At 38.0% G+C, this 14,610-nt stretch overlaps 1 protein-coding gene across 8 annotated transcripts in view; it reads left to right on the forward strand.

Moving 5' to 3' along the window:
* The window catches only part of Fat1 (FAT atypical cadherin 1), a 117,272-nt gene that overhangs the window by 99,495 nt on the left and 3,167 nt on the right, over nt 1-14,610 (forward strand). For 3 of the 8 annotated variants that reach the window (XM_063234630.1, XM_063234629.1, XM_063234632.1), the window contains 11 exons: nt 961-1,104; nt 1,694-1,891; nt 2,270-3,071; nt 3,177-3,308; nt 4,231-4,388; nt 5,257-5,719; nt 7,434-7,587; nt 7,764-7,874; nt 9,304-9,935; nt 10,452-10,589; nt 13,024-13,083. In XM_063234630.1, coding sequence (XP_063090700.1) covers nt 961-1,104; nt 1,694-1,891; nt 2,270-3,071; nt 3,177-3,308; nt 4,231-4,388; nt 5,257-5,719; nt 7,434-7,587; nt 7,764-7,874; nt 9,304-9,935; nt 10,452-10,589; nt 13,024-13,083 — 2,992 coding nt within the window. Of the gene's footprint in view, nt 1-960; nt 1,105-1,693; nt 1,892-2,269; nt 3,072-3,176; nt 3,309-4,230; nt 4,389-5,256; nt 5,720-7,433; nt 7,588-7,763; nt 7,875-9,303; nt 9,936-10,451; nt 10,590-11,093; nt 11,148-13,023; nt 13,084-14,610 lie in introns of all 8 variants that reach the window. The other 5 variants (XM_063234631.1, XM_063234633.1, XM_063234634.1 and 2 more) reach the window with 3 other exon arrangements.

The raw sequence follows: 14,610 nt of genomic DNA on the forward strand, positions 1-14,610 counted from the left end.
ATGCACGTGAAGAGAAGTGGAGCAGGAGAGTTTTGGGATTTAGAAAGACATAGTGATGATAAAGGGTGTAGTTTCAATAAACATGGATACGTGCGACACTGGAGGAACTTGGAGAGACAGTGATAGCTTATTCAAGTTCTGCATTTTATTTTCTGACCTGTCATTTTTTTGTAGGGATCGTCTTTAAGAGTTTAGGAAGCATTACTGTTATATGTAGTATTGCTGTTCCACTAGCAGAGTAAAATTTACTATTTTGAACTGAAGCACCAGGCCTTTTCACACATGTGTGTTCATTGTCAGCACAGGAAGTGGTAGCCTTTGGTGTTTCCCAGGCAGATTTGCTCTCACAGCCCTTTTTTGTGGGAGCACTTTGTGGGGCTGATGTTCAACCAATGACTCATCTGGGAGTTAGCCAGCTTCCTGGCTTCTTCCACTGGCTCATTTTTGAAGAGAAAGTTTAACAGGAAACTTCACTTGAGAAAGCAACCTCGCTTGACTTGGTTTCTTTTATAAGGGGTCACAAAGATTATCTTAAAGGTTTGAGACAAGTGAGGACAGTCGGAGTGTGAAATGGAGCAGGGAGATGACCTGGGGGGTCCTGGGGTGTAGAAGGGAGTCAGTTCTCAAAGGTGAGGCCAAAAGCAAGAGTTGAGTGCCAGGGAAGGCTTTTTTTTTCTCCTGCTGCAACAGCATTTTGAGCAGCGTGTTAACCTTTTTTGCTAATAATTTGTATTACTTCCTTCTTATTTCTGTTAATAGAACTGTACGTTATTAAAGACAAAACAATTGATGAGTATGTTTTTGACTGACATCTTTTTTTCTTTTGAGAAAACGTGCTATTTGCGATGGACTCATTTGTAGGTTAGGGAATTGTAGGTACTGGATACAACAAATAATGAGGGTGCCAATTCATTGACTTCGTGTGAATGAGCATGCTTTCTTGGTCTTTTCCCTGCAAAGATTTCAGGTTACACGCTCACAATTCAAGCTTCTGACAATGGCAGTCCACCCAGAGTGAACACCACAACTGTGAACATTGATGTGTCTGATGTCAATGACAATGCCCCGCTCTTCTCCAAGGGTAATTACAGCGTCATCATCCAGGTAAGCCCCGTGTGCCAAACGGTTCATGCAATCCTTTTGAACTCTTCAGTTCAATTCTTTTGTTTGTTTAGTAGCTTTCTTTTCTAATGATAGTGTTTTAGAGAAGTAGGAACAGTATAACTAGTTTCCATCAATATTAAAAGAACATTTTCAAGGTGTACCCAAAATTTTGTTTTGTTTCTTTTTGTTCTTTGGCTGTTCGATATTCTCACTGTCCTAAGACTGAAGGTTTTGCATAGCCCTACCTTGTGCTACTGTAGTTTCACCTCCTGCTCGCCCTTGATCTCTCTCCTGCTGGTCCTCTGCCTCCTCATTCTTCACCTCCACCTCCTCCACCCACGCTCTGCTCCATCGCATGTCTCCTCCCCCACATCCTCCTGTCTCACACATGCTCCCTCCTCCTTCACCCCATCTTCCCTGTTCCTCCTTTCTCTTCTCCTGTACTTCTCGTTTCTCTCAGGTGAATCAGCAATTGGCCTTCTTTTTCTTTACATTTTATGTTACAATAAAACCCTGACGTTCTTTTACCGTATGCAGAAGATTTTGTTATGTTGAGAAATTTTTGTTTTGTTCTATTAATTTTGTGCAGGAAAACAAACCAGTGGGTTTCAGTGTCCTGCAGCTTGTCGTGACAGACAAGGACTCTTCTCACAACGGCCCACCGTTCTTCTTTTCTATCGTGAGTGGAAATGATGACAGAGTGTTTGAGGTGAACCAGCAGGGCGTCCTCCTGACCTCCGCTGCCATACAGAGGAAAGTGAAGGACCACTACTTGCTGCACGTGAAGGTATTAAAATCTGTCTTTATGGTTTTTGGCAGATGCATAGAAGAGCTCCTGGGTGGTTTCTTTTTATATTTGAACAGCTTTATGTTTTATGAGAAAACAAAAATTTGTAGTTATGATTTCTGGTTTTTATCCACACCTTTCTTTTTGTCCTATTTCACTTTGATGGAGCCCATGCATCTGTCTGCTTCATCATAGGCAGGGTCTGAATTTCGATCTGAACTGGTAAAAGGCCTACAAATTATCTGTTTCCCTTTTGCTTCTGGAGACATAGGTATCAAGCATTGGAAATTTTTAAAAAGTTGAACAGTAAATATACTTTCACAATGTATACTTATTAAGAAGTGGTAAACATGCAGACAACTGTGATTTTTCTCATAGGTGGCAGATAATGGAAAACCACAGTTGTCATCGTTGACACACATTGACATCAGGGTGATCGAGGAAAGCATCCATCCTCCTGCAATTTTGCCACTGGAGATTTTCATTACTGCTTTTGGAGAGGAATATTCCGGTGGTGTCATTGGGAAGATTCATGCAACAGACCAAGATGTGTATGACACTTTAACTTACAGTCTCGATCCCCAAATGGACAACCTGTTCTCTGTTTCCAGCACAGGGGGTAAACTGATTGCACACAAAAGGCTAGATATCGGGCAGTACCTTCTGAATGTCAGCGTAACAGATGGAAAATTTACAACAGTGGCTGACATCACAGTGCATATCAGACAGATAACACAAGAGATGCTCAACCACACCATTGCCATTCGCTTTGCCAACCTCACTCCAGAAGAATTTGTTGGTGACTACTGGCGCAACTTCCAGCGGGCTTTACGGAACATCCTGGGTGTGCGCAGGAATGACATACAGATCGTTAGTTTGCAGCCCTCTGAGCCTCACCCACATCTGGATGTCTTACTTTTTGTGGAGAAATCAAGTAGTACTCAGGTTTCAACAAAACAACTTCTACACAAAATTAACTCTTCCGTGACTGATATTGAGGACATCATTGGTGTGAGGATATTGGATGTGTTTCAGAAACGCTGTGCAGGCCTGGATTGCCCTTGGAAGTTCTGTGATGAAAAGGTATCTGTGGATGAAAATTCTATGTCAACGCACAGCACAGCTAGACTGAGTTTTGTGACTCCCCGCCACTATCGAGCAGCCGTGTGTCTCTGCAAAGGTGAGTATATGAAAAAGCTGTACAGCCTGTAATGACTATACACGAAAGATTAATTTCTTAAAAATTCATGTTGATCACCACCTCCCCTCTTTTCTTTTAATAAAGAGGGGAAATGCCCACCTGTCCACCATGGGTGCGAAGACAGTCCATGCCCTGAAGGAACAGAGTGTGTCCCTGACCCCAGGGAGGAGAAGTACACCTGTGTCTGTCCAGGGGGCAGGTTCGGTCAGTGCCCAGGTGAGAATTCAGTGACCTAATTGTTTCTTCATAAATCAAAATATGTTTCACTTCTGTTATAATAGGGTCTAAAAGAGCACCTTTAAAATTTTTAAAATTTTTAAAGATATTGTTACATTAGTTTTCTATGAAGTTGAATCAATTCTTATTTCATCCAGTCTTGTATGAAGGTCTCATTCCCTATTCTGTTGCCAATACTGAGTTTTTTGAGTTAAAAAAAAAAAAAATCCTCCATCAAATGAGCATGAAATGACATCTAATAATTTTTATATTTAATTGTCTGGTACCTGTGAAAGTTATCTTTTCATTCATTTGTTACCTAATAGCATTTCCTCTGGCTTGACTGATTGTTTTGGCTCCTTTTGTTGTTGTTGTTAATCAATGTGTATGGCTCTTTGTGTGTTATGACTACAAGAATTCTCTTTATTACGGTCTCCCCTCAGTCTGGTTTAATTTTTGATTTGTTAAATTTTTCTTTTGGCATTTTGAAAATTACATTTTACTTAGTCCATTCTACATATTTTGTACTTACTCAATTTTTACCTCTGGAAGTTTATGTCATTTTCATCATCTTTGGAGAACAGAAATTGTTTTATATTTTGCTTAAGAAGGTTTGCCAAAATTCTTTGACGGTATATAATTATTTTTTCTGAAATTATCTTGTAATTCTAGATTGAACATTTTTATATTTAGCTCTTTTATTATTTTAGAATTTATTTGTGATAGTATAATTTTTCTCCTCCAAATGGAGAATCAGTTACACCGTGCTACTGATTAAGCAAAAAGACATTTTCCCATAGAAATTTAATTTTATAATGTTATAATCTTAAATAAAAAGCCTCAGCCTCAAAGTGGGAGAAAGCATACCTTAAAAATCTGCTTAAATTTTGCTCTCATAATTTTTTCTGTTTGTAATTCACAGGAAGTTCATCTTTAACATTTACTGGAAATAGCTTTGTGAAATACCGCCTAATGGAAAATGAAAACAAATTAGAGATGAAATTGACAATGAGGCTCAGAACCTATTCTACTCATGCAATTGTAATGTATGCTAGAGGAACTGATTACAGTATCTTGGAGGTATGTGTTTACACAGGGATTGTTCGTTTTGTGTTTAACAGTTCTGGGGATAGTGACCTTCACACTGAGTTGTATCTCTAACCCTTTTTCTTTGCTTTGAGAAGTAGTCTTACTAAGTTGACTAGGCTGGCCTCACTGCAGTCTTCCTGCCCGAAGTCTCCCAGAGTGCTGGGATTATAGACACAAGTCAGTGTGCCTAGCTGCTTTATGTACTTTTGTACCTCAGATGATAGCAGACTTTAAAAATTACAAATTTTATTTTCTGATGGTCCCCTTTTAAAAACACATCAAGCAAGCCAGATGAGTGAATTCCATTATTTAAGAGTTTGTTTATAGCTATACAAGTTTTATATATCGTGGGATGAGAAGTTCTTTTTTGCTCTTCAGGATCATAGAGATTTACTTCTGTTTTTTACAAACTGAAGGTATGTATGTCTGTGAACATTCAAACCCTAGCTAATTCATCTCAGTGTTATGGAGAATTTGGAGAATTTTTGTTTATATGTTTGACACAATTATGATGCCCACCTTGCTTTTCAAATGTTTTTGACTTGAGATATTACATACATGATTCTTTGTGTATATGACTTAAGATACTACGTGATGTAAACTTTGTGTGCAGGGTTGTGTTTAGTTAACAGTCACATCCATGTTGCTTTTTGTATGTGCAGTTGACAATGTCTTTCAAGACGCAATTTTATTACTTGTACATGAAACGGATGATTATTGTTCTATAGTGCTTCATGCAAGGCTTTGCTCTTTCCACCGTCATTTGCCAGTGTACCTCTCCTACATAGAACTTTTGTCAGAGACTAACTGAAGGTTCTATGAGATTAATGTGGACAGCAAAATTTTTTTTTTATTGTAGATTCATAATGGAAGACTGCAATACAAATTTGACTGTGGGAGTGGCCCTGGCATTGTCTCTGTTCAAAGCATTCAAGTCAATGATGGGCAATGGCACGCCGTGTCTCTTGAAGTGAATGGAAACTACGCTAGACTGGTTCTGGACCAAGTCCACACTGCCTCAGGCACAGCGCCAGGGACTCTGAAAACCCTAAACCTGGATAACTATGTGTTTTTTGGTGGCCACATTCGCCAGCAAGGAGCAAGGCATGGAAGAAGCCCCCAAGTTGGTAACGGTTTTAGGGGTTGCATGGACTCCATTTATTTGAATGGGCAGGAGCTGCCTTTGAATAGCAAACCAAGAAGCTATGCACACATTGAAGACTCAGTGGATGTATCTCCTGGGTGCTTATTAACAGCCACAGAAGACTGTTCAAGTAACCCTTGTCAGAATGGAGGCATCTGTCACCCATCACCTACAGGAGGTAGGCTTTGTGGTGTTCCGATCACATCTAAGTTCCTCAACATGGTTATTTTTTCAACCCTTCTGCAAACAACACGATCAGATTAACGCTAGTATGTGAAGTACAATCACAGGTCAGTGGTAATGTGTTAACGGAGAGCAGAGCTTAGAATTTTTCCCAGCAGCTGGACTGGCAAGCGCTGTGCCTGTGGCTGCCGAGCATCTGCAGTCATATCCCAAGTGCTGAGCAAGATGTGTTTCCTCACTCAGCTTATCCCCAGCCAGGCAAACATGATTAACTTCAACTCCTCCAGCCCCACAGAGGCCAACCCAGGGGAAGTAAAATTATTATCACTTCCTTTTTCTTGGTGTCATCATTACCCAGTTGCTTATCACAGTGGGCCTGCTGGAGTCTTGAGTGTTAGGATGGAGTGAGTATGGAGTGTTAGGATCTTCTGGAAGGCCTCAGACCCTCTGAAGTATTGCTTTGCCCATCTCTCTTGTGGCCCTAGTGCAGGTGTGCTGTGGAGCTTTTGCACCCTGACTTGTATTGGGCTACTTCTGAGTACTAATAGAGGACAGTTAAGACAAGCGATGGTCATCATGCCTTCTAAATAGAGCTTGTGTGTAACTAATAGAGCAAAAATTAAAAAAATACTTTGAATGGAATTCCAAAAGATCTGGTTTTCTTCTGTCTTTGGAAAGTTGTGTTGGCTGCTAAAGCCAGTAGAGCAGGCCATGTTATCTCCATTGTAGTCCTCTGAAAATCTCATGACATAAGACAGCAAAGGTGTCTAGTCTGCTTTACTACTTACCTATTCAAATCAGGGCTGCAAGGAGGCTGGCCTCACAGTCACTTAGAAGTGACGCTGAGAGAGACACTGAAATATGGCTGTTGCACATTCATTTCTCAGACTCCCAGCTCCCAGCCCACTTCCTTTGACCAAAAAAACTCCCATAGCCGTGATTAACTTTTTAAGGAGGTTGAGGAGATACTACATTGCAGTGTTTCCCAAAGGCAGATAGTTGGAAATTGTCACACTATTGAAATGTCACAGTCTTACAGAGTAAAGAGTGTGGTATGCTTTGTACTCAGACAAATTTGATGATATCCTTTATAAAACGACTTAAAAGTGGTCTTCACATTCATTTTCTTATTTAATCCTCCAGTGCTTATGTCATCAGATAAATTGGTTTATTAAGGAGTGTTGTGTGCACACGTTCAGGCACAAGATGATTTGCCCCTGCACTGTGTGATTGGCCCAATAATCTTATATAAATTATGATTAAAACTAGTTATGGACTCTTACTGTGGATCTTTGTGATTTGGAGCATCCTTAATCTGAAAATTGAAAACCTCAATGGCTTCAAAATCTACAACTTTTTGAGTGCCAATATGGCAATCAAAATTTCAAATTTTGGATTTCAAATTTCCAGGTTTAGGATGCTCAGCTGGTTTAGAAGTCTACACAAGTATTCTGGAATCCAAAAACTCTAAAATCTGAATGATCAGTAGTGTTGACATTTTAGATAGGTAATACTTGACCTGTTCCAGTAGTGGAATACTAGTCCATATGGGCAATTGTTTACACAGAGAAAAACGGGAATTTTATTAGCTTATATAGATCTCAGACTAAATTTTCACTTAGGTTAAAGATAAACCGTTATAATTATAGTTCTTTCAAGTCATTGAATAACAAGATTTTTTTTTTTTTTTTTTTTTTTTGCTAATTTAGGTTATTACTGCAAGTGCAGTGCCTTATACATTGGGACCTACTGCGAGGTGAGCGTCAACCCCTGCTCCTCCAACCCCTGCCTGTATGGTGGTACCTGTGTTGTAGACAATGGAGACTTCGTTTGCCAGTGCAGAGGATTATACACTGGTCAAAGGTATGTGCATGTTTCTTAGCTTTCATAATGAATTGCAGTGTTAAACTTTTTTAAACATGTAATTTTATATGTAGAAAAGCTTTATATTCTTCACTTGTCAGTGCTTTGTTCTTTGCTTTATTTACAATAGGCTCATGAGCTTTATGCTTTTTGTTGTTGTTGTTGTTATTCTTCAGATGCCAGCTTAGCCCATACTGCAAAGATGAACCCTGTAAAAATGGTGGAACATGTTTTGACAGTTTGGATGGTGCTGTCTGTCAGTGTGATTCAGGTTTTAGGGGAGAAAGGTAAGAGGTTTCTATCAAGATTTATGTTTATATCTATTCTATAGTAATAATGTTCCTCAGTGGACACAACAGAACTTCATTAATTCAGACTGCTTGCTTCAGAGTTTGATAATCTTCTTTGGCTTTTTATAATTTATATTTTTTCCTCTCTAAAAGAAAATTTTAAGGAGATGAATATTATACTTCACAAGTCTACTTACACTGTAGAGGTATTGCTTATGAATAAAGAATATATGGGTTCTTGTAGGCAACAAGTGCTTGTAAAATGAGTGAGTTTATCGTGTTTTCCAAAAACAGATGCTTATGAAACTGAATTTATCAACCTTTGAAAGCAATAATAATTTTTTTCATAATATGCTACAACTAACATCTTTGTAACATCTAGAACCTTTTTCAGCTCTCTCAGTATCTTTTATAATCCTTACCATAATCCTAAATATAGTTAGCATTTTTCTAGGTGACAGAAGTAAGTCATGGAAGTGCCTGTTGTATACATTGAAAAAAGCAAATGAAAGATTGCAGTTTTGGATGTCATTTTAGATTACTCATCAGTTCGGCCTTAAAAAATTACTCATTAATAAGTGTCTATACATAGTAGTGCATTTAGATAAGAATTTGCTCTCAGTCTTATTAAATGGCTGTTAGTATGTGACCTGCTTGCAGATATTCCCATATAGTTTTGTCCTCAAAGTGCTTGTAGTGCTGAATTTTGCCATGATCATGTGGCCTTAGTTTGTGAAATTGACTTTCTTAAGTCTCATTATGAATAACGTTATTTGACAAAAACATACCAGTAATCAGAATTTTAAACCAGGTGTTATGGAGGGTGATTAGAAGGACCCTTATTAAAGAAAGAGGAAGCTCTGAGAAGTGGGAAGTGGATCTCCACATGTGTATGGTATGCCGGTTTGGAGAGGCAGAGAGGACTTCTTACAATCTGTAAGGATTAGGAACCCGGGAAAGTTTTCAACAGGGATAACATTTTAAAATAGAAAACAGGGTTTTCCAACTTTCCGTGTTTCACACAGCTGTCATATTCCCAAATTGGAACAGTTTCTTAGAAATTTACTCTAGCCTACCATTTATCAAAACACAACACCCCAAATTTCTGAATGATGGCCTGGCTTTCAGAACTGGAAACAAACCAGTGTTGATTCTAAGGAATTGATTTACTAATCTGTTGAGTCCTAGAAAAGTGGCAGTTAATATTGGCATGATATGTTTGTCTCCCTCATATACATTCAAAGCAAGCACTGAATCAGTGATTATTACAAAATTGTTGTTATTATTGTCGATGTTGTATTTTCTTGTTGTTTCCTACTGCTTTTGTTTTGGCGTGTCTTGTTAGGGGGTATTTTAGTTCTCACCCCGTGAACTACTGTTGGGCTGAAACACTGCACAGGATCCTCATTCTTGATCTTGTCGGCAGGTGTCAGAGTGACATTGATGAGTGTGCTGGAAACCCCTGCCGTAACGGGGCCCTCTGTGAGAACACGCATGGCTCCTACCACTGTAACTGCAGCCACGAGTACAGAGGGAAGCACTGTGAGGAGGCCACTCCCAATCTCTATGTGTCGACTCCGTGGAATATCGGATTAGCTGAAGGAATAGGAATTATTGTTTTTATAGCAGGGATATTTTTGCTGGTGGTGGTGTTTGTCCTCTGCCGCAAAATGATTAGCCGGAAGAAGAAACACCAGGCTGAACCTGAAGACAAACATTTGGGACCAACCACAGCTTTCTTGCAAAGACCATATTTTGATTCAAAGCTAAATAAGAACATTTACTCAGACATCCCACCCCAGGTGCCTGTCCGTCCTATTTCCTACACTCCAAGCATTCCTAGTGACTCTAGAAACAATCTTGACCGAAATTCCTTTGAAGGATCTGCTATACCAGAGCATCCTGAATTCAGCACTTTTAACCCTGAGTCCATGCATGGGCACCGAAAAGCAGTGGCCGTCTGCAGCGTTGCCCCAAACTTGCCTCCCCCACCTCCTTCGAACTCTCCTTCTGACAGTGACTCCATCCAGAAGCCTAGCTGGGACTTCGACTATGACGGTAAGAGCAGCTTTTCTCATCTCAGCAAACCTTCTCTGAGCCAGATAGTGAGTTACACGGTGTGCCCAGCCAGTGACGGTTAGAGTAAAAAGTGTTGGGTTTTTATTAGAAATAAATAGGCCCAAAGTCCGGAACTCTTTAAAATTTGATGACCTTTAGAATTTGGTGGTCTTGAGTGCTGGCTGGGCGTTTTGGCTATGATGTTATTTTAGGAAGCAATTTAGTCATGTTCTTCTAGTTGATATTCTGGGACGATAGTTTGGTTTTTGTGATAGTGGTTCTCAACTGTGACTGAGAAGGGCTTTATTAGAAAGTGATTAGACAGGAGCATTTTTTTAAAACATGGCCAGAGGAAGTAGAAGCATTCAAAAAGTATTAAGATGTCTTGCCTTTGTTGTTGCCCGCCATGGCATCTCAGTCTTTCTGATTCATTTATTAAGTAAATCTCGGGGAACAATGAAAAGAAGAGTCTTGGCCCAGTGGAACCTACTGTTTGATTCTCATCTCTTCCTTTAGCTAAAGTGGTGGATCTCGATCCCTGTCTTTCCAAGAAACCTCTGGAGGAAAAGCCTTCTCAGCCATACAGTGCCCGGGAGAGCCTGTCTGAAGTGCAGTCTCTTAGCTCCTTCCAGTCTGAGTCGTGTGACGACAATGGTGAGTATCAGGGCGCTGACGCTGGGCTCGCTTGGTGGTTGTGCATGGTGCTGCTCATGATACATATTACAATGCAGATGCGCTAGGTTCCCTAATTCAGTTGCAAAATGTTTCCATATTTCACTTGGACCACTTTTAAACAACATCTTGTACATAGTTGCATGAACATCTGTTGGGGAATGTATTTGAAATTTTCTTAAGGAATAGATTTTTTTTAAGTGTAACAAAATATCAGTAATAGGGAAGAAGGTTATTATCATTCATTGAAAAATAATTTCTAATTGACTGTACCTATTACTACTGTTTTTTTGCATCCCAGTAAATGTTATAAAAAGTTTTGGGAGTTTTTCAAAAACACTTAGAACAACTTTTTTGATCACACAAAATACACACTTGTGCACCCTCTACAACAAGAAATGATAGTCTAAAATGTACAGTTTCAGTCACACCTTTGGTATTACAAGGTTTTATTTGTCTCTTCCCCCAACCCCACTGCGGCCCCAGCTCCCATTTGGATCAGAGCGTACTGACTGAGAGCACAGTTTTAAGAGATTGCTAGTAAGTTTGATTATGTTTTTAATGAAGAAGGGTTGACAGTGGGATACGTGACACCATTTGTATTTATCTGATTTCCCTGGAGTAAATTGCACTGATAACCAGCTTCACCTTATTAACACATACCAGAATAGAGAGATGGCTGTCAAGACTCAGTAACACAATAAAGTAGGTTTCGAGTCTCAGAAATTGTAGCTTTGTTTAACGATATTTTGAGGGGAGAAAAATGTAGTGTGTTTTACATATATTTTACTTGTGGAAAGAAATAATCCATTACTAATAATTACCTACTGCAGAGTAATGTATCTCATAACTCAGAGCAATGCAGTTCGTAACACATTGCATCTAGATAGTTCACGTAGTCTGTCACAGTGTGAAGCCTTTTCCCAAAGTATGTTCCTTTGTAAGCATGTTCCATGTGATATCAAAGTGTACCTGTGTTTATTTGTAGTAACAGATCAAAAATCAACAAAAGCAAAATAGAACTACTTGTAGTAGTTTTTTCATTAAAAAATTTATGTTGTCAGTTTGTATAGTTTATATCTTGGCTTCTAAATGTTCTTCATTAGTACATTTCAGAATTTTGTCAGTTTTTCTTTTTCTAGTTATTTTTGTTGAAACCACATTCTTATCCATAATACTTCTAAAAACTTTTAATAAGTTATGGTCAAAAAAGTTATTAATATTAGTTTGTCAGTATAGTGCAAGGAAAAAACATTTATAGTAGTCTTGGTATTTTCACGATTATCATAATCATAAAAACTAGTCTGTCATAAAAGTCTGTGCTTATATTTTATTTTTTAATCCTTTTATAGAGTTTGCCACAAATTTAGTGGCTGAGAGTAAGGCAAATAATTATTATATAGTTCTGTAGCCTAGCAGCTTACCACTTGCCTCATGGGGCTAAAATCATGGGTCAGTAGAATTGCATTTCTCCCTGGAATGTTTTGGGTAAAAAAATCTGTTTCCTGTGTTTTCCAGGTTCTAGAGATGGCCTGGCCCACATTCCTTGGCTTATGGCTTCTTCATCTTTCTAAGTCAGCAACATTGCATTCCACTGCTTTTCTTTAGGCATAGTTATAGCTCCCTCCAGCCACAAGCAGGAGAAAAAGGACCTTTCTCAATTCATCTGGTTCACCCAGAGAGTTCATGAAAGTCTCTCGTCTTCCTAAGGTCTTTAACTTGATCATATGAATAAACTCCGCTTTGTGGTAACGTAATCGTAGGTTCCCTGAATCAGAATGTGGGCAGCTTCTAGGGCCATCTTTCTTTTTGCTCTGTCCACACATATTTATCTCATATAGATAGTGTAAAACAATCTTATATATAGAAGACAAAGGAATTTACACAAGAAATGCCCAAATGGTCTATACTCTCTGCTGGTGTTAGTTTACCAGCTATCAGTCTGTCTGCTAAAAGACAAGAAGTTTGGGATGAGGGCAAACTGCCAAAACTGTTTTTGTATTTGTATTGCATATGTATCTCCTCAAACTTTTTCCCCCTTGGGACAGTGTATAAGTTCTTCAGATATTAAGTTGCTTGCCCATGAGATGTAAAAAGAATTGTTTTGTCCCAATACAATCTATAATTACAATTGTGAAAAAAAGTATAGCTAAAAAAAATTCATCCTAAATTCCAGTAAAACATGATTACTTTATTACTTTTATTAATAATAGCAAGTAAATAGCTTAATTAGAAAAGTCTAAGATATTACAGCTAATAGAATACAGGGGCATGCATAATTATATGGTTGTATTTAAGCATTAATTTCACATTTTTAAATTATAGAGCAGAAATTGCATAGTACTAAGATTTTATTTTATGCACTGTTTTCTAACTGAAATTTTTCTAATTGAATCCTTTTGTACCTTTTTACAAGCTTCCATAGTGACTGTAATACACCTTGTCAACAGTGTAGTTGACATGGTGAACAAAGAAGGTATAGTCATATAAATGTTTTCGTTTTGTATTTGTGTTTTGCAGTGATCTGTCACTGGAGTGCTTTTGGCAGCTATAATGTTATGAAAACTAGTTTCTGGTTTGGGGAAGTTCAATACATTTAAGTTATGAAGATGTGTGTGTTCATAATCCAGGTTCATTGCAAAAATATCTTTTATGTATACTATTCTTTTTTTTTTTTTTTTTTTTTTTTACTTTTTTCTGTTCATAGTGATTTATACTGACATTGCAGGCAACCTATAGAATCTCCAGAATTAATCTTTAAGTGGTACAGTGCTAAGCGTTAGTTCAACAATTTTAACTACCTAAAATGTTTAATACAAAGAGCTCTATGAATAAGACTAAATATCATAAAGCTTTCATTATGATTACCTAAAACTGATTCTTGACTTTGATTTTTCTCTAAATCTGAGCAAAGAAAATGGAAGAAGGTATATTTGGTATTTAATTTCATAAAATCATTTAGTAAGAAGCTTTATCTTTTCAAAAGTAGAAGAAAAGACATTGACTACCCCTTTAACATATTAGTACTTAGTTTTTTGCAGTTAGACTCATCTCAAACCAAAGGCACAAGCTAATGGTTTTCCAGCTGCAGTATAAAATTAGGTCATCTAGAAGACTGAAAAGCTTGATTGCTGCTTCCTCACACCGAAGTTTCTTAACAAGTCGGGCTGGGTTGAGCCTTGAAAGTTCGTACTTTAAACTAAATCCCATTTAATCCTGATATTCCCACTGTAGGAGCCAGAGTTTGAGAACTACTTCTGTAAACTGTCAAGAATACACAAGCACCACTGCAGAACTGCTGGGCCATGTGTGCTCTCAAGATGCAGGTGTTAGATCTAGGGAGAAGGATGATTTCCTGCTGGATTCCACAGTGAGAGGCAGGGCTAATGTGTCACTGTTGCTACAGTTACTCAGGAATGTTGGCTTATTTGCTTAAGGAGAACTATATTTTTCCTTAGTAAATCAGAAGGCTAGTTTTATTCACCTACAACTTTTACTTTTAATGTGACAATAGCCCAATGTTTTAAATACTGATGGAATTTAAAGAAACAGAATTTAAATAGTTTCTTCACTGTGATGACCACTGGGGAATATTTTTTCATATCTAAGAAATGTAAATTGCATTTAAAAGTTGAAAGCTAGCTTAAATTTAAAGGTTCATCAAAGTGCCTGTTTAGTAACAAAAGTTACCATTTCTCACTTTAAAGGAATACTACATTTTTAGTACACTAAGAAAAGCTTTAAAGATGTTTCCTAAATACTAACTTATTCATTTTTAAGAACCATCAGTCTTTTCAGTTTTTTAAGTTACCAAAAGAGGCAGCAATCGGATACTCTTTCTTCCAAATCAGTTTATCATGTGAATTTCAAGAACACTAGAATGCATAGAAAGCATGGGCCTTATTTTAAAAAAATCACTAACATGCCCCTATTTCTATCACAACTGTTACTTTGACAGGTATCAGTGGTACTTAGTAGTACTAGTGCTATATTTATTTTGTTT

Source organism: Cavia porcellus, unplaced genomic scaffold (assembly GCF_034190915.1).
Source record: "Cavia porcellus strain 051 isolate PalLab524CR breed Dunkin Hartley unplaced genomic scaffold, mCavPor4.1 scaffold_24, whole genome shotgun sequence".
In the NCBI taxonomy this organism is placed as follows: Eukaryota; Metazoa; Chordata; class Mammalia; order Rodentia; family Caviidae; genus Cavia; species Cavia porcellus.